Source organism: Pelobates fuscus, chromosome 1 (assembly GCF_036172605.1).
Source record: "Pelobates fuscus isolate aPelFus1 chromosome 1, aPelFus1.pri, whole genome shotgun sequence".
NCBI lineage: Eukaryota > Metazoa > Chordata > Amphibia > Anura > Pelobatidae > Pelobates > Pelobates fuscus.
In genome coordinates, this window is record NC_086317.1 from 88,669,937 (window position 1) to 88,697,616 (window position 27,680).

Consider the following 27,680-nt stretch of genomic DNA (forward strand, 5'->3'; position numbering starts at 1 on the left):
CACTTATGGAGTTACCAATTACTTATTTTAGGTCTTGAAAAATTTCACAAATAGTAGATAGGGATGCACCGAAATGAAAATTCTGGTCCAAAACCGAAAATTCAGGATGCCCTTGGCAAAAACCGAATGACTTTTTCCCCCAAACGATTTTACAAATTATAATTTTATTAATATTAGCGTTTTTAATTAATTTAATCTAATATGAAAAACGTCCCTTCTCTTTTAGTGCCCCCCCTTAGTGTTCCTCTGTCCCCCTTAGTGTTCCTCTCCCTTCCCTCTTTTTTAGTGTTCTTTCCTCCCTCCTCCCCTGTCCCATAGTATGCTTCCCCTCCTCCCCTGTCCCATAGTATGCTTCCCCTCCTCCCCTGTCCCATAGTATGCTTCCCCTCCTCCCCTGTCCCATAGTGTGCTTCCCTTCCTCCCCTGTCACATAGTTTTCTTTCCCTCCTCCCCTGTCACATAGTGTTTTTCCCCTCCTCCCCTGTCACATAGTGTTTTTCCCCTCCTCCCCTGTCACATAGTGTTTTTCCCCTCCTCCCCTGTCACATAGTGTTCTTCCCCCTCCTCCCCTGTCACATAGTGTTCTTCCCCTCCTTCCCTGTCCCATAGTGTTCTTCCCCTCCTCCCCTGTCCCATAGTGTTCTTCCCCCCCGCCCCTGTCCCATAGTGTTCTTCCCCCCCGCCCCTGTCCCATAGTGTTCTTCCCCCCCGCCCCTGTCCCATAGTGTTCTTCCCCCCGCCCCTGTCCCATAGTGTTCTTCCCCCCGCCCCTGTCCCATAGTGTTCTTCTTCCCCCCCGCCCCTGTCACATAGTGTTCTTCCCCCCCGCCCCTGTCCCATAGTGTTCTTCCTCCCCTGCCCCTGTCCCATAGTGTTCTTCCCCCCCTGTCCCATAGTGTTCTTCCCCCCCTGTCCCATAGTGTTCTTCGCCCCTGTCCCATAGTGTTCTTCCCCCCCGCCCATGTCCCATAGTGTTCTCCCCCCCCACCCCTGTCCCATAGTGTTCTCCCCCCCACCCCTGTCCCATAGTGTTCTTCCCCCCCACCCCTGTCCCATAGTGTTCTCCCCCCCATCCCTGTCCCATAGTGTTCTCCCCCCCATCCCTGTCCCATAGTGTTCTCCTCCCCCACCCCTGTCCCATAGTGTTCTCCTCCCCCACCCCTGTCCCATAGTGTTCTCCTCCCCCACCCCTGTCCCATAGTGTTCTCCTCCCCCACCCCTGTCCCATAGTGTTCTCCTCCCCCACCCCTGTCCCATAGTGTTCTCCTCCCCCACCCCTGTCCCATAGTGTTCTCCTCCCCCACCCCTGTCCCATAGTGTTCTCCTCCCCCACCCCTGTCCCATAGTATTCTCCTCCCCCACCCCTGTCCCATAGTGTTCTCCTCCCCCACCCCTGTCCCATAGTGTTCTCCTCCCCCACCCCTGTCCCATAGTGTTCTCCTCCCCCACCCCTGTCCCATAGTGTTCTTTCCCCCCCACCCCTTGTCCCATAGTGTTCTTTCCCCCCCACCCCTTGTCCCATAGTGTTCTTTCCCCCCCACCCTTTGTCCCATAGTGTTCTTTCCCCCCCCACCCCTTGTCCCATAGTGTTCTTTCCCCCCCACCCCATGTCCCATAGTGTTCTTTCCCCCCCACCCCTTGTCCCATAGTGTTCTTTCCCCCCCACCCCTTGTCCCATAGTGTTCTTTCCCCCCCACCCCTTGTCCCATAGTGTTCTTTCCCCCCCACCCCTTGTCCCATAGTGTTCTTTCCCCCCCACCCCTTGTCCCATAGTGTTCTTTCCCCCCCACCCCTTGTCCCATAGTGTTCTTTCCCCCCCACCCCTTGTCCCATAGTGTTCTTTCCCCCCCCCACCCCTTGTCCCATAGTGTTCTTTCCCCCCCCACCCCTTGTCCCATAGTGTTCTTCCCCCCCCACCCTTGTCCCATAGTGTTCTCCACCCCTCCCCCACCCTTGTCCCATAGTGTTCTCCACCCCTCCCCCACCCTTGTCCCATAGTGTTCTCCACCCCTCCCCTGTCCCAAGTGCAGTATTCTTGACTTTTCATATTATCATTCCTATCTTTCATTGTGATATATAATCATCTGAATTTTTAATGCAATCATGTCTGTTAAACTATGCACTACAAATATTAAAATTTATTTTTATTTTTTTTGTGGATAGGCCCGTTTTCGGACTAAATTTTAGAGCATCACTAATATTAGAACTTTTTGTCCAGGAACAAAAGTTGTGAATCGGGAAAATGTTTTATCTTACATAATGCACTATAGGTCATAGATTTAACTGACCAAACTCACAGCCATAGCACATAATCCTCTATCATACACATTCCAAACTAGCTGCTTGCACGTAACTAGCTACACACACAACTAGCCCGCTCACATTTGAATATAAACAGACACAAGTACACACATTGTAGGGTTATTTATGAACTTATCGCTAGTGTCCAGGGGCTCTCTACTTGATGCAGTGGAAGTGACGGCTATCCTCGCACCACTCATAAACTGAAGCAACAAGCATCAAGATACCTCCGTATGACTGACACAACTTCACACTGATGGCAACACAATTCCTTACTAGATGCCAGGGACTGGGTTCATATTTCCGTCACACCACGGCACGTAGACCGCATACTTCATTACAAGATGCTGAGGGCAGAGCTGCTGATCTACCATCTCCTCTTTTTAAACACCATGACGTTGCAGTGTGCTTGTTTTGTCCAGGATAGTGTAAATTTTTACTAAAATAAGATTGCTGAACAGTTTTGTACAGGAAACTGAGGAGGACGTCAGCTACACTAAAATGGCAAAATGTTCCAGGTGATTGGCTATATTTTGGCTCTTCTGGAGGGGGTCAAATACTGCCTAATGTATCCCTTTAAAAAAAAAAAAAAAAAAACACTCCAAGCATCATAACCCCAAACAATTGACTATGTATCATATGATAATGTGGACACCGGGCATGGGTATGATGTTTGGAGCGTTTTCTTTAAAGGTGTGTGTGTGTGTGTGTGTGTGTGTGTATATATATATATGTATGTATGGACAAAAGTATTGGGAAACACCTCTTAATTTATTGAATTTATGTGTTTCATTGACACCCATTGTCACAATTGTGTAAAATCAAGCACCTAATCATGAAGTCTGCATTTATAAACCGTTGTGGGGAAAAATGGGTCTTTCTGAAGAACTCCATGAATTCAATCGTGGCTCTATTATAGGTTGTTTGCAAAAAGTCAGTTTGTGAAATTTCATCCTTGCTAGATATTGCACAGTCAACTGTAAGTGGTATTATTGGAAAGTGGATGCGTTTAGGAACAGCAGCAGGAACTCCGCCACAAATCTAAAATCCATGTAAAGTCACAGATCGGGGGGTCACTGTGTGTTAAGGCACATGGTGTGTAAATGTTGGCAACCGTTTGCTGATTCCATAGCTAAAGAGTACCAAGCTTACACTGGCATAAATATCCGCTCAAAAGCTGTTTGGTGTGAGCATCATGGAATGGGTTTGTATGGCCATGCAACTGCCTCTCAATACTGAGTACAATGCCAAACTCCAGACTGAATGGGGTAAAGCACGCTGAAACTTTACTCTGGAGCAGTGGAAACGTGTTCTGTGGAATGGCGAATAATGCTTCTGTTTGGCAGTCTGAGTGGCGAGTCTGGGTTTGGTGCATGCCAGGAGAACATTGCATGTCTGACTGCATTGTGCCAACTGTAAAGATTGATGGAGGAGGGAAAATGTTATGGGGCTGTTTTTCAGGGGTTGGACTAGACCCCTTACTTCCAGTGAAAGGAAATTATTCAGCATACCAAGACCTTTTGGGCAATGCTATGCTTTCATCTTTGTGGGAACAGTTTGGGGAAGTTGATTTCTTATTCCATCATGAGTGTGCCACAGTGCAAAAAGCAAGGTCCATAAAGACATGGCTGACCACAGCCCCATTTAACACCTTTGGGATGAACTGGAACAGAGATTGCAAGCCAGGCCTACTCAATCTACACCCGTGCTTTACTTCACAAATGTAGTATACATAACTTGACTATAATATATGATATTTTAAATTACTGTGTAGTTTCTACAGCAGTTACAAATAGTTTACTACTGATGTTATGCATATGTGTTGTTTTATTCTGCTCCCCATCTGATACTGGATTGTTCTCCTGCTCTTGCGACATCATAACCTTTATCTGACTTTCATTAATAATGTACCCCGCATGAGAGGTTCCACTGATCCACTATATACGTTTTACACAACCTGATAAACTGGACAATATGCACTGATCAGCTCCCACTCCTGGGAAAAGGGAGAGAAAGCTGTGCATGTGACATGCGCGTGCAGCGTCTGCAAATTAGAAAAAAATTACATTGGTAGTTGGATCTGAACATTCTGTCTATTTGACTGACTATTCTGAGAGTCTGTCTTAGAGCTGCAGCAATGTTTTACCCGTTACTGTAGTTCTATCTTCGTCTCAGAAATTGAGAGAGTTGGCTCTGGGTGCTAGATGTACTGTCACTTTTCTAATTATGAAAAGTTGTATTGTAGTTTTTAGAGTGACACTTTAAAGTCACTCCAAATCTCGCGAGACCCGCGGCCGTCAGAGCTGGCCGCGGGTCTCGCGAGATTTACACTGGGGAGCTGGAGGAGTTGCTGGGAGGTGAGTAAACGCTTGCTGCCCGCCCCCCCCAGGACCGCCGGGCTTGTAATGAGCCTGGCGGTCCTGGGAGGTATTATCGGCAATATCGGTATCCTTATTGGCCGATACCGATATTGCCGAAAATACCGAATATTGGCCGATTATATCGGTAAAACCGATAATCGGTCGATCCCTACTGCAGAATGCTGCAAAAAATAAATAATTATAATAATATTTTTCTTCTGGGTAGCTATGTATTTTGCTTTGTTACTTGTAGGAAAAATACATAAGACAAGTAGTTCAAACTTTCCCCTAATATCTTTTGACTAGGTTTATATTTCAATTCCATGACAAGTAGAGAAAGGAAAGTCCAGGCAAACCCCAGAGCTCTAAAGGGCATATTTGTTTGGAACACAGTATCCAGCAACATTTCAACCCAAAACGAAACGTTGGATACTGTGTTCCAAATAAATATGGTCATTCTTAGAGTAACCCTATTTAAAAAAAAAAAAAAAAACGAGGTCACAAACGGATTCCTTCTGTCATGACCACTTCTACTTAAAGTAGAAAGGAGTCATGGTGTTTAGAGTAACACTTTAAGAAAAAGTATTCATAGTTCGCAGCGTAAATTAATGAGCTGTGTGATACCCATTTGCAAACGTTTTCAAAATTAGTTATTGCTCAGTGTTTCTGTTAAAACCCTCTGGTTCAGGGTAGTACCTGTATTATTAAGATTTGCAATATCCCGTTTTCAAAACATCTATTTTCATCTTCAGTCAGAAAAGGGAAACCTGTATTTCCTTTCTCAATCAAAACAGACTTTTTTTTCCTTCAGCTTTATGGAGATCTGAATATCGCATCCCGAAAACATTGGGTTAAAAGTAAAGCATATTATATATTTGCTCTCTTTATTAGAAGACGTGTGTATTGATATTGGGGTGTGTTTAGTTTTCTTTTTAAATAAAGGTTTAAAACTTCTAATGATAGGCTTCTTTCCAAATTGTGTGTTAGAATAGCTCCTTTAAAAAAACAAAACAAAAAAAAAACCAGGAGAGGTATTTGAAACAAAATACACTTGGGAAGATGGTGGATCAATAAAGGAAGTGAGGCATCCGTAACCTTTATAGGGTGTGCACAGGGTTACAAAATTAAAAATAACAACAACAACCTGGGTAGGTTACAGTCACATTTTTCATGCATGATGCCATGGGAGTGTGTTTTTGGTGTATATGGTGTTCGACTGGAATGGAGGCATATTTCTGTATAGCAGCAATTTACTAGGGTGTTGCACACAGCAGTAGTAGGTAGATATTCTTTGATTAGTGCCATCATTTCTTTGTGATGTCTAGTTCTGAGCATTGCAATCACTTGCAAGTTATCACTGTATACGTGAGAATCATTGCATTCACTTAAAGAATCTATAAGCATTGTTAGATTAATAATTTGTGGATATTTGCAAAACTACTCTTTTTTTTCTTACTCTGTGTAAATTATAAATGCTAGTGTCACTTTGATTGTTTTTTTTTTTTTGTTTGTTTTTCTGGGTGCTGTGATTTAGCAGATGTAGAATGTGATGCATTATGGGACTTTTGCATTTGCAGTTTTAACAATGTCCTTTTTGTTATAATCTCATGTTTCTTAAAAGATGGAACGGCATGACATAATCACTGTTCATCTGAAGAACATTCTTTCAGCAACAGAGTATTCAGTGACCCTCTGCTAGCTCCCGCCAGCTTCTTTTTGTTGTTGTATTTCTAGATTTATTGTCTATTGTTTTTTTTGTTGTTGTTTTTTTTACATTCTGAATTTGGAATAGGTTGTTTGAATGCAACATTTCCTATAGAAAGGAAATGTTTAAATTTTGATTCTTCTGGTTCAACTACATTTTTAGTTCTGTATACCGTACTAGTATATTGGCCTATAACTGTTTTTAAAGATAATAATATTTACGGATGTCCAATGTTGTCAAGTGTTTGCAAAAAAATAAAAACATAGGAATAAAATAAACATTTAGAAATCTGTCAATACATCATTTACCTATAGTCTTCTTTCTTCTCTGAGGAATGGTTTGTCCTATATGTGGCCATGGAAAGCAATTTTTCTGTATCAATCTGAGGCTAGTGTTTGACTAATATATTTTCTTGGTTTCAATTAAAGAAAAGGGGGATAGAGCCTTTTTGAACTTTTCAACAAAGGACAAATAAAAAATAGAGATTTAATTAAAATGTGAAATGAATATAATATTACATGTTCAGTACTTGGATTGAATTGGGACTGTAGATGTCTTCACAGCACTGTTACATTTGACAATTAGTAGGTTTCCCTTCTATAATGACAAATATAGTTTGTATTTCTAAATTTCTAACATGATATATAGTATTCAGATACGGTTAGATCACTGATGGCTCACATTTTTCTTTCAGTTATCCATGCTGCAGAAGTGCAGTCTACACAGATGAACCAAGACTTGCGTCAGAACTGCAAGCCCAGATAGTTAGACGGCAGACTGCTCAGGCAGGATGCCGTCAACGAGTCGAGCTGGAAGTCTGAAGGACCCAGATATAGCGGAACTCTTCTTCAGGGAAGATCCAGAAAAGCTTTTTACTGATCTCCGTGAAATTGGCCATGGGAGCTTTGGAGCAGTCTATTTTGTAAGAATTTTTTTTATATATATATTTTATTTAAAAAATGTACCCTGACATCACAACTACTTTCTCATTGGTTAGACTGAAAAAAAGTTTCATGGCTATTAACACCTTGGTGGTCTAAAGGAATTTTTGTACCGGCTTTGGAGGGTTTAACTCATTGGCTGAAAGTGTCGGCTGAGCACTCTCAGCCAATGAGATAAGCCTGCTTAGGATCTTAAGTCTGCTGACCTCTCTGGCATTATTAGTGGAAGTGGTGAGTAGTGTACAGGTGGTGCAAGGCGTAACTTGTTGGCTTACAGCATCAGCTGATTGTACTCAGCCAGTTATTTAAGCCCCTTTAGGAACGTCTGGCTTTTTCGGCAAAAGTAGTGCTTTCCCCGGCTGACCTCATGTCAGAAACAGTTTCCCTACTTACTATGGGAGGGTGTAGGTGGGTTGCTAAGCCATTCCTGACATCATAAACGGTACAGCGAGCTTGGTGTGTTTATTTAAAGGGACACTGTAGGCACCCAGACCACTTCAGCTCTTTGAGTATTTAATGAGTATTGAGGTTTTACTACATCTACATTTTCAAAACATGTTGTACACATACTCCTCTATTGTACAGTAACTTGTCACTATATACCTGAGCTGATAAAACCTGACATATCCCATCTGAGCAGGGATTATATGACCACAATGCTTGCAATAAAAGTATTGGTGAATAGCCAATAAATCACAGCCACTTGTGTTCCACAGATCTGATTTGTAGCAAGCACACATCAAGGGGTGGTTTTAATTTAATTTTGCATTGTTATTTATATAAATGCACTAATTTCTATGTGCTGGAAATGAATCAGTATCACATATCTCTTTATTTATTTTAATTGTATTTTTTTTAAATTGAGATATAACCAAAGGCCTTGGTTCATCATGCAGTCGTGTATCCAGGCTTACCCCTACAGGATTGCCACTCATGTTAATGGTACCTTGAGCTAGTCTCTTTTTGTGGTTCCCCCTTCTAACATTTTTAATTCAACAATTCTGCTTCTTCTCCGTACATCTCTGCACTCAACCCCTATTTTTTTTTCCATGTCTGTAACCCTTGCCCATCTATCCAAGCAGCTTCAATTGTCTCCCCATCTAAGTTCACACTTCTATAATCATCGCAATAATACTCCTTATACATCATATAATTATTTTACTTTGAATAATTCATTGTTTTTCCTTGCTTAACCTTGAACCCCTTTCTCACAAAGTTCAAAACTGTTGGACAGAATAGAAAGTTTTCCTCAGCCCCTACTGGGGCCCTTTTCATTTCACAATTTAGTCATTCCTTACAAAGTGTTTCATTGTATTAAAGGACCACTAAAGGCACCCAGACATCTTAGTCTTAATGCAGTGGTAATTTAGTTTTAACCCTGCGACATAAAGCATTGCTTACATTACAAGGTTAAATATGCCTCTAGTGACTGTCTTGCTGACAGCCACTAAAGGCACTTCCACTGAGATCTGGGACAAACTTGAATCTCCAATCGGAGGACAGCACTGTCACAAATGCGCTTTTTGCCCCCATTTCTCAAGAGTTAAACCTTTTTCAGAGAGTCTCTTAATTGTAGTCTACATTTCTAACCATAACCCACTGTTCCACAAATTTTATTTTCCTATTCTATCAGTTCAATAAGTCACGCACATGTTGGTACGACAAGCTGTCTCCCTTCTGGGCACATGAACTTTTTGTGTAATTTATGCCTCCACTCTTTTGAGCAGACAAAATTATCATGATACCCACCAGGTTTTTCACTAAAATGTGAAATGCCTAGAAATGCCCATGTCATCTGCAAATTGTAGGCCAAAATAATCACTCTAGAAAATGTGTCCATGTCCACTTTTTAAAATATTTTTGCATCAATATTAAAAATTATATTTTAATCACTGTCAATCCATTCTTTAGTGAATAACCCTATGAAAATATATACATTCGAATGTGTATAAACAACTGAGACCTTTGTAGCTATTTTCGACTACAATCTGTACAAAGATTTATTTTGTTTTCTTATAAACTAAACTTCAGTAAAGGCTAGATGAGCAAATGGCAATGAAATGTTATAATTTGTAGTAGGTTTGCATTAGTGTATAGTATACAACATATAAACAAATATGCTAATTTGAAATTGTGGTGTGTGTTTTTTTGCTTTGTTTTATAATTAAATATTTTCTTTTAGGCACATGATGTGCGTACCAATGAGGTGGTGGCCATCAAGAAAATGTCCTACAGTGGAAAGCAGTCCAATGAGGTATTTAGAGTTTTCTAAAGTGTGTTAATTGTAGACTTTTACTTGCATTCTCATTTCTAAATTTGTGTACATATTTAGTCGCTGGCTAATAGTTTGGGATTTTAAAACAAAAATTGAGATATGTGGGGGAGGTAGGGACATGACCAAAAACTGTTAAAAATACAAAATAGTAGTGATACATGGTATTGGTTTTACTTAAACATTTCAGCAAAGTTTGCCAACCTGTGGTGGATGGGACAGAAAAAAACTATGCACAAAAATAAATCATGGAAGCAAACATGACTATCTGTGAGAAGTTTTATGCGAAAAGGGGGAGGGGGGAATAAATAGGAAAACTTGACCAAAATTAAAGATCTGATTTTTGCAAAGTAACTGAACTATAATTTCAGCAAAGTTCATTGCCAACTTTTGCTAATTGCTGTAGCAAATTGTAGCAGCTAGCTTAGAAGCTTTATCTCTGTTGATAGGTCTAAAAATGTCAGTTCTTGAGCCATTTGTTTAATTCATACTGTGTCCTCATTGAGCTGTATGTACAATTGAGAAATTAAACTTCAGCATTATCATAATGGCAGCCAATAAGTCATTGCATAAAGCTCTAGTGGTTTTGGCGATTAGAGTGTCCATTTAACTTCAGACTTTAGGTGTATGTATAGCTAGTGTCATACAATTATCAATCTTTCTCTTAAGCTTGTATTCAGTATAAAGTTGTCCTGTTCATTTCCCCTGGGCCATGTTCCTTTGAGAGCTGTAAATGAGAAATAATCACCCTGTCAACAAAACATTTGTTTTATAAATAATATTTCCCTGGCGTGTTGAATAGACTGTCAAACTGCAGTCCTGAAAATATTACATTCAATTTTCAGGGGGATTTTTTTTTTTTTTTTGCATTAAAATACAAAATGCTGGTATACAGTAGAAAATGTAGATGAAATGCTGCCACAGTAGCTCATATGAATGATTTAACCCAAATGTTGTAAGGAGAAACAAGAATTAGTGTTGCACATATTTAACTTTACAATGGGCACTCTAAGCACCATAACCACTACAAATGATTGTAGTGGTTAAAGCCAAAGAATCTGTGGGTGCTTCCACTTTGCCTTCCACTCCTAGCTTATGTTCAGCAGAAATAGTAATAACAGCCACTTTAAGCATCTGACCTTTTAAGGAACATAGCACAAATGCGATCACAACAAGCTCCCCATAAATTTACTTTCCTAGTTTGCAGTTATTGGGAAAGGACCGCTCACCGCATTCACTCCCAAATTCAGGCCAAGTGACCCTAAGTTGCCAAAATTTTAATTTTACGCAAAATTTTAAATTCATATGAAACCGTTGTGAATTTGAGGAGCTCTAAAACACACTGCTGTAATTTTCGGTCATTGAGAAATGTGTCTATCCTTTACAGAAATGGCAAGATATCATCAAAGAAGTGAAGTTCCTCCAAAGGATACAACATCCCAACAGTATAGAGTACAAAGGTTGCTATTTGAGAGAGCACACAGCATGGGTAAGGAGCTTTTCATTCCATTGTGTTTCAAGATTTTGCTGGGATTTAGATTGTTTTGGGGGTTTTTTTTATGTGCAATACTGGAAAAAAGGGGGAAAATATGTAACCTATCCGTAATTGAGAATTGCATTATATAGAACTTAAAAATTCCACACTGAAAAAGTGTGTTTTTGAATTTATTCATCTGTACATGTGTGCAAATATAGTACTAAAATGTGAACACATTTGCTGCTAGCCAGGCCTTAATTTCCACTGCAAGCCATAGTATACTCACCATGGGTAGATATCTACATTTTCAATAACCAAATGCAAATGGTGAGTGGGAATTCTAAGCAATGTATATTCTATTTTCCGAAATGTAGTTATTGTGATTAATCTTAAACTATTCATTGTACTAGGAGATTAGAAAATTGTAGCACCACTATCGCTATTAGTATTTGTGGATTAATGTATTTTTCTTTTTCTTTTTCGGTTCTTAGCTGGTAATGGAATATTGTCTAGGGTCTGCATCAGACTTACTAGAAGGTAAATATTAGTAGGATTTATTTGTTTTTGTTTTATTTACACAACAGTAGAAGTGGACAAAGACCGTTCCTCAGCTGTTGCAGAACTTCAACTCCCATGATGCTTTGCCACCTATTTCCTCAAAGGAATTGTTGCTATTTTACAACAGCTGAGGATTTATCTTCAGCAACTGTTCCATCAAATTTCCCTACCCGTAAAAATCCCCTACCCTCGTCACTTCCGGGGAGGGAAATCAGCTGGATCCTGTGCTGCACAAGCGTGCTAGCACTGTGCTACTCCTCCACAGCAAGGTACTGGAAGGTAAGTAAAGCTAGTTTTACACTTTCATTATAGTTAGTGCATTCACCAAGCTTAGGACATGGGACATTTAGGGTTAATTTAAGGGTTTAAATTAGGGTTAGGTTTAGGGTCTTTTGTTTTTTTAGTGATATTTCACATTAGGGGAATATCTATAAATTGGGATTTTTCAAACTTTATTGAAACCCTTACCCCAAGGGTTAGGGTTAGAATAGAGTGTTAGAGAGGTTAAAATAACTTGCCTAACCCTAATTTAAACCCTCACTTAACCCTAAATGTCCCGTGTGCCTAAGCTTAGTGAATGCACTAACTATAATGAAAGTGTAAAACTAGCTTTACTTACCTTCCAAGACCTTGCTGTGGAGTAGTAGGAGTGCTAGCACGCATGTGCAGCGCAGGATCCAGCTGATTTCCCTCACCGGACGTGACGAGGATAGGGGATTTTCACTGGTTAGGGGATTTTGATGGAACAGGCACAATTACTTTACCTGAAATGGATATTCTGACACATTGATGCATTTTAAATGTTTCAACTTTAACACTTTTTGTTTTTCAGTACATAAAAAGCCATTGCAAGAAGTTGAGATAGCCGCTATCACACATGGGGCACTGCAGGGTTTAGCATATTTGCATTCTCATAACTTGATCCATCGGTAAGTAATGTCTGCCCCTATGGAAATTAAGATTAGTTTTCTATGTCTGCCAAGAGTTTGGTGAGCCAATATTGCAATTTCCTTTCTTGTTGAAGCGACAATAAAGGCTAAATAAAACTCTTTTGGAAGAGTAAGCATCTTACCTATTGATGAAGACGTTATCAGTGCTGTCCATTTAAGCAAGCTGCAACGGTCTCTAATGCGTGATTTTCCACAACTTACCTTACCTTACCTTACTTTTTCTATTTGACATATGCAGTGTAGTTTCAGTGCCTCCACTTATGGATGGGACTAGGGCATTATGCTCTTTAGACCTCAGGCAACAGCTCACAATATATATATTTGCTGTTGTGGCACATTCATCCCCAGTGCATTGGAGATCACTTTGATCAAAGCCTAAAGAAGGATGTTGACAGATATGTCATTATATCACCGTTAACAATGTGTCAAAACTGATCCTCTCATATTTAATGTGCATTACCTTTCATCACTGCTTTGCAGTTGTATAAATAGTTTTTGTGCGTTTGTAAACATAGATACACGTTTTCCTTTTTGTTTCTTCAAACAAGCAGTTCTTACTCTGTCATGTACTTGTCAGCCTTCAACCAGTTTCTCTTTTGGAACAAAAGAGAGTGAAGCAACAATTGTGTGTAGTAGAGAGAGCAGACGCAGTGCAGGGATTTGAGTGCTCCCAGGTAAACTCTTTAAGGGAAACCAAGTAACAATGGCAGAAAGCTGCAGTATTAAAGGGAAAGGATGCAGTCCATGAATATTAAATGCAGAGTATGTCAGGCAGTTAGAGTATATAGCCCTTATAGCACGCATTGACAAGATGTGAGTTTCAAGTTAATGGTTTCTTTGTTCAGTAGTGCTCACCTGCAGGAGAAATTATAAAAAGAAAGATAGCTGACTAATAAACCGACATATGTGCTGGAGTACTAATCACCATATATATTCCTGGCTGTCCTTTGATGCATGCTCTGTCTCACTGCTGTCAGTGGGTGAGTACGTACTTCATGGCACAGGGCAGTCCAGGAACACGGTGTAAAAAAGGGGCTGGCTTATACTGCAAAAAGGTGCAATTCTTTTTTTTTTGTTTTTCTTTGCTTATACAAAGATAAATATAATTTTGAATGACAATCTAATAAGTTCTGTTGATGCCCATAATGTCCCTTTAATGTTAATTGTAATGTTTTTGGTTGTCAATCTAATTTTGTGTGCCTGATTTGAGACTCTGTGAAAAATGAACTGCTTAAAGGACCCCTATAGGCACCCAGACCACCTCAGCTCAATGAAGTGGTCTGGGTGCCAGGCCCCTCTAGTTTTAACCCTTCAGCTGAAAACATAGCACTTTCAGAAGCACTAGAGGCGCTTCCGCGATTCTCACAGTGAGAAGACGCTGGACGTCCATAGGAAAGCATTGAGTAATGCTTTCCTATGGGCGGTTTGAATGCGTGCGCATGCACATTCGGATCTGACGTCAGCAGGGGGAGGAGAGGTCACCAGCGCCGAGGGAGCCCGGCGCTAGAGAAAGTTAAGTGGCTGCAGGGGATATCACCGCTTCAGCCCAGAGGCATGGGGGCCCTGAGGGGGTGGGGGGGAGGAGGGACGACCTAATGACCCTATAGTACCAGGAAAACAAGTTTTTTTTTTTTTTCCTGGTACTACATTGGTCCTTTAACTAATGCTATCTTTCATGATGATACTCTGATCCCATAATAAAAATGTAAAAAAATGCTACAGTATTTGTATTATGTTCAGTGTAGCTTGAAACATTAGCAACAAAAAAAGTAAAGCTATCCACATTTATTGTGCATTAGTTATGTAACTTAGTATGTATGTAACCATCAGGTGAATAATATTCATTGTATTATCTCTGTTAATTGACTAAACATATGGCTACTTATAGAAACACCATAACCAATAGGGCACCTTGTAGTGGTTATGGAGCTAGTAGTGCCCCCCTTGTTTTACTACTTACATTGGGTCCACCAGACACTGCTCACTGCCTTTTGTGGAGAGCAAAAATCTTAACTTTTAGTCTCTGATAGCTCTCCTGAGTTAAGCTCTGTACTGAGCAGTGACTGGTGCCAAGCAGATACCAGGTACAAGGTCAATCCATTAGCAAACAGTTTGACTACTTACAATAAAGGGGTACCAAGACATTCCTCACACCATAACCAGTACAGCACTAGTTATGGTTATTGTAGTGGTTATATACTTGGTGTTTACCTTTCGGGAGCGTAGCATTACAGAGAAATAGGCATTAGTCTTCTGATACCTGTTGTGGTGTTGAGTACATATTAGGATATGAGGACTCTTTTCCACAGATGGCAGCAAGCGCGAAAAGGCAGAATCTGGTGGAATTTAACTTTTTTCCTGTCTTTCCTCTTCTAAGCACAAAAGCACAAGCTCTATTTTGATAGATAGATATACACCACAATATACACCACAATTGTATTCATCAATACGGCATGGAGAAACATAGGCCGGCGTGGTTTACTTTTCACCATTGTAACAACAACATTTCCTCCTTAGAGATATCAAGGCAGGTAATATCCTTCTCACAGAGCCAGGACAGGTGAAACTTGCTGACTTTGGATCTGCATCAATAGCATCTCCTGCCAATTCATTTGTTGGGACACCATATTGGTAAGTAATTGAATGTATTTTATCTATTTTTCCTTAACTGTGACTAAATGTAGTTATTTGTAAGACTGTTTGATGTCTGAGCAGCCTACAAATAGTAGTCCACTGGAGATGATATTCAAAGAGTTGCACATTTAAGCTATTGTACTAGTATTGCTTTAACCCCTTAAGGACACATGACATGTGTGACATGTCATGATTCCCTTTTATTCCAGAAGTTTGGTCCTTAAGGGGTTAAAGGAACCACGTACAGTCTATAGTTAGCTACATTTGCACATATTTTTTTCCGGTTACAGTTAGTGAATGGATGAACTATATATTATGAGTGAGGCATTATCCTGCTAGTTATCAGTTAATCCTTATTATTAAGTGTTCTTGCATAGCAAGACCACTTAATGTTATCACACATATATATTATTCTTATTATTATAGCCACATTTACCACCCTAACTCCTCCCACAGTTTTTACACTACATAGACAAAAAATATACCAAAACGTGCGGATTGTTCCCGATTAGTGTGCTATTACTTTGTGGAACGTTTCGCCGAATGGTTCACGGAATATCGTCGTTCTCGAGGCAAAATTGGTCCCATAGGAATGAATGGCAAAATGTTCAAAGCTAGAGTGGGAGCTGGCAAAAGCTGAAAAATCAGGACATGATTTCTAAACTGCCACCACTCCCTCATTTTCAAGCCCACCTACACAAATCTTATATCAAAATTTCAGCTATAGTCCTGATAGTTTTCACAATATGACCATTTGTTTGCAACTCACGCCGTCCATTGACATTCATTAAAACTCCACTCTGCAAAGCTCACATTTGAAGGGCAATTTCTAAACTGCGACTGTGCCTTCATTGTTAATATCTCAGAGACATACTATGCATCAAAATGTAGGTCTGGGTCTTGTGATTCTCACAATATAAAGCTCTTCGCTGTAGGATTTAGTTTTTAAAATACGACCGTTTGAAGATTGCAACCGCAAAAATACTCTGACCTGTGTCAGGCTGCAGCAGCAAGTGATGTCATAGACAGGGCCTTTTGTACACCTGCTAATGTTTTTATAAATGTATGTTTTAATGTAACTGTGAAGCACTTTGAGCAACAACGTTGCAATTAAATGTGCTATATAAATAAATAACAGTTACCCCGCCCACTCCAGTTGTAGACTACTGGTGGAGGCAAGAATGCTTCACACAATTTCCCCAGAAATTGTAGCTTTTCTAGTTGTTTATGTAATCCTGATACCTTTTATACATAAAAACCGTGGAACAGATTTTGAGCCTCCCTTAAAAAGGTTCACAGCTAAGTCAGGCTGTTGGCTATCCTATGGACCGTTCACCAATAGGCTCTTATGAACCCTGTCTGCAATACAGCCACTTGCTCGTCATTCGATATGTTTTCCAAATATTTTCATTTTGATTCTCACACTGCTTTTAGCTGGAAGGTGCTCCAGGAGGCGGTAACTACTGTTCAGTCACCAACACTACCCACCCTATGTTTTTGTGATGGCTTCATGTTCTGACCTGCTTAAGTAGAAGATCCCATAGGACACAATCTGTGGGCTCCCACCATGCAAGGAGGAAACAAAGTTTGTGTTTCACCTGACAAATTTCCTTCCAGATTCCACTTTGGTTTTATTCCATTCCTTTCCTCCTCCTTTGCTTGACTATACATATAACTATGACTTCTAGGGGAAGTACTAGACAGGAAAGAGCCCCCTGAAGTGGTGCATTATAGGAGTTTCTACATCTAGTTGGAAATTACTATTAATGTAAAAAACTGTATTTCATTTCAGTCATTCATAGGTTAATACAATATTAATATTATTTCAACTTATTAAATCCATTATTTGCCTACCTGAAACAAAACAACAATATGGGGCACTGTTATTTTTAAATCAAGAACTACTAACTACCATTTACATTTTAGGATGGCCCCTGAAGTAATATTGGCCATGGATGAAGGACAGTATGATGGAAAAGTGGATGTTTGGTCTCTTGGGATCACTTGTATCGAACTAGGTGAGTCCTAATGTACATACAATTAACTAAAGGCAATATAAATTGAAAAATGTATTTAAATAAACTATTTACTTGTGCTCCTAAAATGTATGCAAAATTATATCCTAGTATACAGTAGTCATTAGTGTAACAAACAAGTGTAGAACATATTTTGCCTTTAACTTTTGTTCATATACAATTCTGAAGAAATTAGTCCAAAGGTGTAAATCATTTCTGCAGCTATATATCTGCCTGACTAGCACTAAAACACACCTGCAAGTATTTTCACTTGAAAGTGGCACTGTCATGATTATACACCCTTCTCCTTGCTAACAACCTATATTTTGTTACTGGCACTGGATCTTATTATCTAGGCACTGATGTTTTGTTCTTCTCTGACCATGATGTCTACAGTTTTCCTTTTTTGGGATTCTTTTAAATGCTGGATTGTGTAAATTAGCTTAGCAGCTGAAATTGAACATTGCATATTTCACCATTTGCCAAACATTGGCTACAATCATTCCCCATAAAATAACTACTTTTCTTTTTTTTTTCTTTACCTTGAAATAAGTTTTGAAAAAAAGAGAGAGAGCGCAATACAGGGACCAAACATTTTTTATTTTAAAAAAACAATGACAGTGCCACTTTAATTGCAACCAGTAATCTTCGTTTTTCCCTTACTTCACACGACGGCTTTTGATTTTGATGATCATTTTTTTAGCTTGATAGTTATTTGTTAAGAAAAGTATTCAAAATTGAGTCATATTTATGTTTATCATATTCCACAGCGGAACGGAAACCTCCTTTGTTTAACATGAATGCAATGAGTGCCTTATATCATATAGCGCAGAATGACTCTCCTTCACTTCAGTCTAATGAATGGTGAGTATTCCACTTGATATAAAATCTCATGCTTATTAGATTTGTTTATGAAATAAAACCATGAATAACTTCATTAACAGATCCACAACAATTATTGCTCACTTTAGTGGTTATGGTGGAAAGCGTCTGTTGGTCCCATCCGATTTTATATTAAACCATTTTCAAGTAATTTGACAAAATGTTGGGCTATAAAAGGATGCCCAGTCCAGCTCCTCTAATGCTGCTTGACTTATGTTGATTAGCTCAGTGCTTTCAGCCTATCACTGTTGCCCGAGGTTGGGCTTGTTGGGAATTTCACCTGAACTTTTGGACATCAGTGGAGTCCTGGCATTTGCCAAATGACTTCAAAATGATGAGCATTAATAATTCTGGTGCTTAGTGTCCCTTAAACTCAACAACATATGTCCACAATTGTGAGAAAATGTTATGTATAGACGTGCACCTAGAGAACTGTTCAACCAGGTACGCCGCGCAATATAAATTATCAGTAGTCTTTCTTTATATATCAGCATGCAGTTATATGGACTTTGCAAAATAACCTAGAATAACATGATCATCACTGCAGGAAAATAAAAATTTCCATTGTGCTACCACACAGCAGACTACAGCAGTATAGTACAGATTTTACATTCAGATGGGTTAACTGGCCTAGTGAGATCTTTTAAAATAAAATAGAACCATCTATGGATTCTGTTCTTAGTAAGTTTCATACAAAATACATGGGTTTTTAGAGCATTATATACAGCGTACAGACCTTCTTTGTTTCATGTCTTTCCATTAAACTTTATTGCATCTAATCGGTGTTGGTAATCAATGTGTGAATGGATGACACCTATTTCTTGAAAAACATATTGTGCCAAGCTTGCATTTCATAACTTTTTCCTGGGGTGCCAAGCTTCCATTTCATAACTTTTTCTTGGGATCAAGATTTGCACATGGTTTTACTTAAAGGGACACTCCAGGCACCCAGACCACTTCTGCCCATTGGAGTGGTCTGGGTGCCAACTCCCACTACCCTTAACCCTGCAACTGTAATTATTGCAGTTTTCATAAAGTTTTCTACTAGACAGCCACTAGAGGGCACTTCCTGATTCATAGTACAGGCTTTCTGTGTGAGGACCTCCAGCGTCTCTCAATTCCCGATAGGAAAGCATTTTCTATGCTTTCCTATGGAGAGCTGTAATGTGCGTGCGCAGCATTGCCGCGCATGCGCATTAGGTCTCCTCAGCCGGCGGGCGGGATCAGTCTCCCCCGCCGGCTGATGTGATGAAGGGTAGGAGCGGCAGCAACCCGAAAACCACCGCGGGACATCGGCGAGGGTCTCAGGTAAGTTACTGAAGGGGTTTTCACCCCTTCAGGAACCGGGGATGGGTGGTGGGAGGGAGAGGGGACCTGCAGTGCCAGGAAAACAGATTGTTTTCCTGGCACTGGAGAGTCCCTTTAACAAAGTGCATCTAAAAGTATTGGTATGTTTACCTAGTAGATGATTGTATGAGAAGAGTGCTTCAAGCATGTCTAGGTTGTACGCTTGTTGAAGCAGAACCCTTATTTCCTTTAACATTGGCAACAGTTTGTCTCCCCTATGACCGTTCTATACCAGTAATATGCGGACTATAATTTCCAGTAATAATAATTACATGCAAATGTACTATATCTCAAGCAGTATACTTACATAAAGAAATGTAGATAACCATATTATGTACCTTGTTTATTATTTTTCTTTTATTTTTGGTGCTGAAACACACTCTCACTCTTCCACTCACAGTCCCAAATTAGAGGCAACATGTTATCCCTTCATTGAGAGGAAATGTGTAGTATTTTATTTTCTTTGGTTTGAAATCTAGTCACCACCCAGTTAGTGTTCTCAAGTGCGCTCCGAGCTGCAAATACTCTGCCAGCCAGCCTATCCTTTTCCTGGAAGTATGACTGTTTGTAACATTGCCTGAAACATGAACTTATATCCTCAGTATGACATGTTAGCTTAATCTTTGCTGGCAAATTACAGTGTGTGCTGTTAATCTTAAAATATCAACACTGCTAAGCACTGTAGTTCTTTCAGGTGTCTTGCTCAGTTCCTGGCAATGTAGATTTTTTTTTTATGCATCCCAAACACCACCTCTGTACTTCTGTGTACATTTTTTTTTATTATAAATCATCCTTGGTTTATGGTGTGAAATTGTGACATTCTTAATTATTTTGTATTCATTTTACAGTTTAATTTGCTTAATACAATTTTTATTTTAGTGTGACCCATCTTGTAACGTGCCCATTACATGCATATTTTTGAACTGATGTGCTTGTTTATGGGTTATTTACTGTTAGATTTTACGAGATTATATTTAGATTTTTGCTAGGTATATTGTCTTGCTGCCTTCTGTCTACTATACATTGTGCTATTACACAATGAACAGATTTTCTCCCATACAGACTATGAGGTAATGGTGAAGTGGCAGAAATGAATCACAACTTCTCTCCTACATCCTAATTCTAATAACACCTTCTGAAAAGTTAATCCAGAGTGCAAGTTGTGTTTTTTTTTTGTTTTTGTTTTTTATATATGTATGTCAACTTTGGTTAATTTATCTTTTTAACTTGTTTGTTTGTTTTTGTTTTTTTATGTATTTTACCATTCAAGGTCTGACTACTTCCGGAATTTTGTAGATTCGTGTCTTCAGAAAATTCCTCAAGACAGGCCAACATCAGATGAACTGCTCAAGGTCAGTATGTCCAACATTGCAATCTGCTTTTACCAGGTTATTCAATAAGCAGTGAATTCTGCAGGGAATTTTAGGACAAAATGTTGAATGACAAATTCCCTGTGTCCTCTATGTTGCTATATACATTTTAAACTCCTTACTGCATTTCCAACACATCTTAATTTAGAGTAAACCTGATAATATTATCTTTTACTGATCCTCTTGAACTGCTTGATTGCTATGATTTTAGCAACAACTGCAGTTGTTGTTTCTTCTTCTTAGGATCTTGACGTATTTACTCAACACCTCTCCACTTTGGGATTGTGGGTGGCCTTTCTAGCTTACTTAGTTTAGAGCACAAGCACTATGCAATCCTTTGCTTCCACTGAAAACGAAGAGGAGAAATTTAGTATTTTAACCGTAGCATCAGCTTTTATAGCTAAAACAATATTTTATTCATAGGACTTTCCAAATTCTTCAGAATGGCAAGATATTAGATGTTCGTTTAACGGTTTATTACATTTAAGATGTTATTTTTACTTTGCATTATCAAGTATTTGCACTTTCTGAGCAGTAGAGTGCAATAAGAATTAAGCGCTTGCATTAACTCTTATTGCCTAAAGGGTTAATAGGAGTTCAGCACTGTTGAATCCTGCTAATGCAAATTAATAGTTTGGTCAAATAATGAGAAAATTAGACTTAATTTTAATGGTTGACATAAAGATGTGTTTTGAGTACCAGGAAGATCCATGTTCAGCTTGCCCGAAATGGAGTGAATGAACCCCATAGCCTATTTGCACTGTAGGTGTTTGAACTTTTCTGTAATGGTCGCACACTTTAAATATTTAGATCAGGACATTTTGCCTTAATTCTTGACAGTTATGTATAGATTTGGCAGCTTGATTGTAGAAAAGAAAGCAGCATTTTGTTTTTGTCTGGTGAAGGCACATCTTGGTTTTAGCAACTTAACTCAGCTGGCCTAGTAGTGCAAACGTTTGATGTTGCAGAATCCAGTGTAATCTAATAGTGCACACATATTTAAAATAGATAACTTGTGCACATGTTAATGTCTTTCGTGCTACCATAATGCACTTCCAAATGAATTTACAAATAACTTGGGTACTGGATGTTATGCTTAATAAAACTGACCAACCAATTATTGCAAAATCATTAAACTAAATTACAAACTGCATGTACCTACATATCCCACAAGGAATCAAATTTAAAAGAACAAAACCAATGTAACTTGGTAATAGATATGGAAAAAAGGGGTCTTTAAAATATGTCATGTGCGGCATCGGCATGATATGTGAATACGCTAACACAACTTGCAAAGATCGTTTAGAGTAGACTGAAGTGAATACCTGGTGGCATAAAATAGTAAGATTATCTTGTACTTGGAAGCTATTTAATTTTCCAGAATAATTTCTTTCCCTTCATGGTGACAACGGAGTAACAAAATTCTGATGTAGTGGTTGTAGAAATGTGGTAATATTTTTTTATTGTTTCTTGTTTTTTTTAAAGCGGTGGGGGATCATCCTCTCACCTGGGATATTGCAGACCTGTGAGCTTGACATCTGTGGTGTAAAATTATTTGGAGGGCCCCTATGGGTAATATGCAGCAATCTATATTAAACAGAAATAGTAGGAGTCTGCTTATTCTGTGAAGATACAACTTTTGAAGACAGTAGTAAAAGTATTGCTCATAGTGTTGCTGTAAGTGTATTTTGTTTAGATGTTGCGCAATTATATAACTTGATTTTGCATAGAAAGTTGCTGTACTGGAATTGGATACTCGATAAAACAAGAGAAGTCTGTGGATTTTTAATGTAAAAATGTCACACTGAATAAATATAAGCCTCTGAGTACTACTGTCTTGGGTTCAGTACAGATGACGTGAAATACTGAGTCTGCTCTGTATGTTTTCTCTGCAGAAGGTGAACTAGAGACTGGAGAGGCAAGGTGGCATTGATTACATTGTAAAACAATATGTCCTTATTTACAATATATTTTACTAGCACAGGTGTATTTTACAATCTTTTGAATATAGAAAATAGATGGAAAAACATGAATAAATATTTATATTTGCATTTTTTTACTTGACATTTAGTAAGTAACAATCGATTAACTGATGTTTATGAATTTGTTGATCAAATACTGATAAGTCTTCAGAGATTATTAAATGTATGAGTCTGCATCCTCATATCATATCAAAGCTCAAAGAAACTAAACTGTGCCAAACATATGCACAGCAAATGTGTGTGTATATTTATGTATGTGTATATATATATATATGTATGTGTGTATGTATGTGTGTGTGTGTGTGTGTGTGTGTGTGTGTATATGTATGTATGTATGTATGTGTGTGTGTGTGTGTGTGTGTGTGTGTATATATATGTATGTATGTGTGTGTGTGTATATATATGTATGTGTGTGTGTGTGTGTGTGTGTGTGTGTATGTATATAAAACGTATTGTCCCGCACTCACTGTTCCCGGTCTTGTCATATAATGTAACTAAATCCCAATTTTTTTGCCTAGATTAGGTGTTTTTAAATAAAACTTTTACAAACTAATAAAATCTGTCAACATTGAAGTTGCTGTTTAGTAGATAGGAGAGTGCGCTGGATCTTGTGTATTGTTTATTGTATAATATGGCCCCCAGCAGCACCCCATTTAAGCATGTTTAGGTGAGTGCAACCATCCCCCCATGTTTCCTATATATATATGTATGTATGTATGTATGTATGTATATAAAACGTATTGTCCCGCACTCACTGTTCCCGGTCTTGTCTGTTGCCCAGGTGCAAACTTCGACCTCCAAATATATAAATCCTTGTTTGAACTGCACTCACAGGACTCAGAATTATTTCAAATCGTGCTGTTTATTCAAAGCATCAAATTTCCAATAAATGGTGTCAACGTTTCAGTCCTCCAGGGACTTTTCTCAAGGTCTTGAGAAAAGTCCCTGGAGGACTGAAACGTTGACACCATTTATTGGAAATTTGCACGATTTGAAATAATTCCGAGTAGGGATCGACCGATATTGATTTTTTAGAGCCGATACCGATATTCTGTGAACTTTCAGGCCGATAGCCGATATAATTTGCTGATATTCTGTACATTTACCATTTTGGAAAATAAAAAACTATTTCTAAAGGTAAATGCACAAAATATACATGCCATGTGTAGTGGATGCAGTGTGTTTAGACAGGGGAGCTGTGTATGTGTGTGTAGTGGATGCACTGTTTGTGCAGTGTGTGTGTAGTGGATGCAGTGTGTTTGTGTAGTGTGAGTGGTGTGGATGCAGTGTGTGTTTGTGTAGTGTGTGTGTTGTGGATGCAGTGTGTGTTTGTGTAGTGGATGCAGTGTGTATTTGTCTAGTGTGTATATAATGAAAGCAGAGTGTTTGTGTAGTGTGTGGGTAGTGTGCGTAAAGTGAATGCAGTGTGTGTAAAGTGAATGCTGTATATACTAAATGCAAAGTGTGTGTGTTTGTGTAGTGTGTGTATATAAGGAATGCAGAGTGTGTGTATTTGTGTAGTGTGTGTATAGTGAATGTAGTGTGTTTATATAATGCAGAGTGTGTGTAGTGTGCATTATATAAACACACTGCACAAACACACACTGAATTATATAAACACACTACACAAACACACTGTGTATATAATGCAGTGTTTATATAATGCAGTGTGTTTGTGTAATGTTTATATAATGCAGTGTGTTTGTGTAGTGTGTATATAATGCAGTGTGTTTGTATAGTGTGTGTATATAATGCAGTGTGTTTGTATAGTGTGTGTGTGTATATAATGCAGTGTGCTTGTATAGTGTGTGTGTATATAATGCAGTGTGCTTGTATAGTGTGTGTGTATATAATGCAGTGTGCTTGTATAGTGTGTGTGTATATAATGCAGTGTGCTTGTATAGTGTGTGTGTATATAATGCAGTGTGCTTGTATAGTGTGTGTGTATATAATGCAGTGTGCTTGTATAGTGTGTGTGTATATAATGCAGTGTGCTTGTATAGTGTGTGTGTGTATATAATGCAGTGTGCTTGTATAGTGTGTGTGTATATAATGCAGTGTGTGTTTGTATAGTGTGTGTGTATATAATGCAGTGTGTGTGTGTATAGTGTGTGTGTATATAATGCAGTGTGTGTTTGTATAGTGTGTGTATATAATGCAGTGTGTGTTTGTATAGTGTGTGTGTATATAATGCAGTGTGTGTTTGTATAGTGTGCGTGTATATAATGCAGTGTGTGTTTGTATAGTGTGTGTGTATATAATGCAGTGTGTTTGTGTAGTGTACATTATATACACACACTATACAAACACACTGCATTATATATACACACACACTATACAAACACACTGAATTATATACACAGTGTGTTTGTGTAGTGTATGTGTATAATAATAGAGTGTATGTGTGAGGGGGCATTTTTTATTAAATTATTTTTTTTATTTTTATATTAAATTATTATTTTTTTATATATTTAATTATTATTATTTATTTTTTGTTGTCCCCCCTCCCTGCTTGTTGCCTTGCCAGGGAGGGGGGATATGTTAATCCCTGCTGGTCCAGTGGCATTGGCTTAGCTGGGGGAGGGGCAGCAAGCGTTTACTCACCTCCCAGCAGCTCCTCCAGCTCCCCAGTGTAACTCTCACGAGACCCGCGGCCGTCAGAGCTGTTATATATGCATAGTTAGAATTAAAAAATGAATTTGTTCACATTCTAATATACAGTGTGTTTTGTGGTTATCCTTTTAAAGCCTTTGACTACCCATCAATATATTTGTGCACATTGGTGTCTTTTTTAGAAAAAGTGGTTTGGCTGTTTTTGCTCATTTTTACTTTGCAAAACAGTTATTTCTCTGTCATAATGTTTATTACTGGTAGGCTACATACCAGAAGTATGTGGATTCAGTGTGTTCAGCTTTACCCATGAGCATCCCAATGTTGAGATATGAAATCTGGTTGGGTGGGCCCTGCCAGTGACTATTGTACATAATTGTAGATTTGAAAGTAATGCGTCATTGATAATGGTTCTATCCAGCCTACCCTTTGACAAGCTTTCAATCCAAGTACATACATGCCAAGGGCCTGTCATTTAAAGAGGAACCGTCGCTTATCTAGAAATTAAATCTTTGAATAAAGCATTAAATATCACCTTTGACCTGTACACGCGTTGCTGTTTTTTTTTTTTAAATGTTATTAAATATTTTGCAATTGACATAATCCAGTTCAGACTAGATACTGTTTGCAAATGAGGAGGTGAAATAGAAACATATTTTCATTTCCCTTCCATTTTATATTTTCTTGATGCTTACAGCCTAGTGAAAAGCACAGCGTTTATAGCAATGATTGTCAGGGAGCCATGGCTGAGGAGCCCAGTTCAATGATAAAGAAGTGTTGATTTAAATTTGTTTTCACACCTCACACACATAATTGTTAAATATAAGGAAACATAATATTAAAAATACTTATAGTTGACAGTTCCTCTTGAAGATCAAGGTTCTTTGCATCAGCATAAACGTTTAGCGAATTCTAAATCTACGTCTACAGAACTGCCTTGTTATAAATTTCATTCATAAAATAACTGTTTAATAAAATATCTTCATTAGAATATGTTGTTCAATGATGGTTACTTGTTTCTATAATAAATTCCAGTGTGCCTTTATGCGTTATTGATTGTATTCCATCTATTTCCAGGGATTAAACCAGAGTGGTGAACCTTGAGTGATGCTTGGTGACCACTGGCAACATTTGAAGTTGACGAATAGTTTCTGTTATCATATAATACACTTTGTGAATTGCATGTGTGGAGTCTCAAAAACATTGGACTGTGCCCACCATATTCTTCATTAAATACTTGCATATTTAGAATACAAGTTCACATTTAAATACGTGAAAATCATAACTGCATATTTTGTAATAACCTGAGCAATGCAGTATCCTATATTCAATACTGCCTTCTAGTGGTGGAAGTTTATAATAAGTCAACATAGAATTAAAAAAAACTATCTATTTAATAATGAGTTGTGTGCCATATATTTTGGTATCATTTATTAGTTTAAAAGTTAAGTATTTATTTTTCTTCCTCACTGCTTAGCATGTAAAATAAATGTATTTTCTGTAGAAGCTTACTTGATGGTTTATTTACAATTATTTTAGATGTCTAATCTATATATCTATTGCTTTTTATGCTGTTTTTTTTGCCAAATTTTACAAAATGTAATTATTTCCTACAGCACATGTTTGTTCTTCGAGAGCGACCTGAAACAGTGTTAATTGACCTAATCCAGAGGACGAAGGATGCAGTCAGAGAATTGGATAACCTACAGTATCGTAAGATGAAGAAGCTGCTTTTCCAAGAGGCTCATAATGGTCCTGCTGTGGAAACACAAGAGGAGGAAGAGGTATTTCACTTCATCCAGTCATGTATAAGGTTATTAATGGCAGACATCGACATGCAAAAAGTTTCAGCTTTTTTCTGTGATAATTACCTAGTTAGAAGTTTGGGAGCTACAATAACTATGATGCTGGTTTAGAATATGATTATATGTGGTATCATGGTTAACCATCACTGTACTTAGCCATTGATTTATGAGAATATATAGATCATGGTGGGCTATATTATGGTCCATTTGTGTCATTTGCATTATTGTTAGTGGGTCACTCCATGCCCATTTCACATTTTTGAAGTGGTCATGGTGCAAGTACCCTGTATGTACAGAATTTCAGTATGAAATGCTGCACATAGATTTTTTTTTTTTTTTTTATGCCGGGGATGTAAATCCACCACTGACAGCTATCTTTAGCCAGCCCGGAACGTGACTTCTGAGCTTACAAATGTGAATTCTTTATATATTCTTTGCATAGGTTTTCATTCATTGGCTTAAAGTGCTCTA

General features: G+C 38.5%; 1 protein-coding gene across 1 annotated transcript in view; it reads left to right on the plus strand.

Annotated features, from left to right (window-relative positions):
* Nucleotides 1–27,680, plus strand: part of TAOK1 (TAO kinase 1) — a 72,991-nt gene that overhangs the window by 28,096 nt on the left and 17,215 nt on the right. Inside the window, exons 2-11 of the mRNA XM_063450004.1 lie at nt 7,061–7,288; nt 9,490–9,561; nt 10,967–11,068; nt 11,548–11,593; nt 12,447–12,543; nt 15,082–15,195; nt 17,125–17,216; nt 17,984–18,077; nt 20,713–20,794; nt 27,021–27,188. Of these exons, the coding sequence (XP_063306074.1) occupies nt 7,157–7,288; nt 9,490–9,561; nt 10,967–11,068; nt 11,548–11,593; nt 12,447–12,543; nt 15,082–15,195; nt 17,125–17,216; nt 17,984–18,077; nt 20,713–20,794; nt 27,021–27,188 (999 nt within the window). The 5' untranslated portion in view covers nt 7,061–7,156. The remainder of the gene's footprint in view (nt 1–7,060; nt 7,289–9,489; nt 9,562–10,966; nt 11,069–11,547; nt 11,594–12,446; nt 12,544–15,081; nt 15,196–17,124; nt 17,217–17,983; nt 18,078–20,712; nt 20,795–27,020; nt 27,189–27,680) is intronic.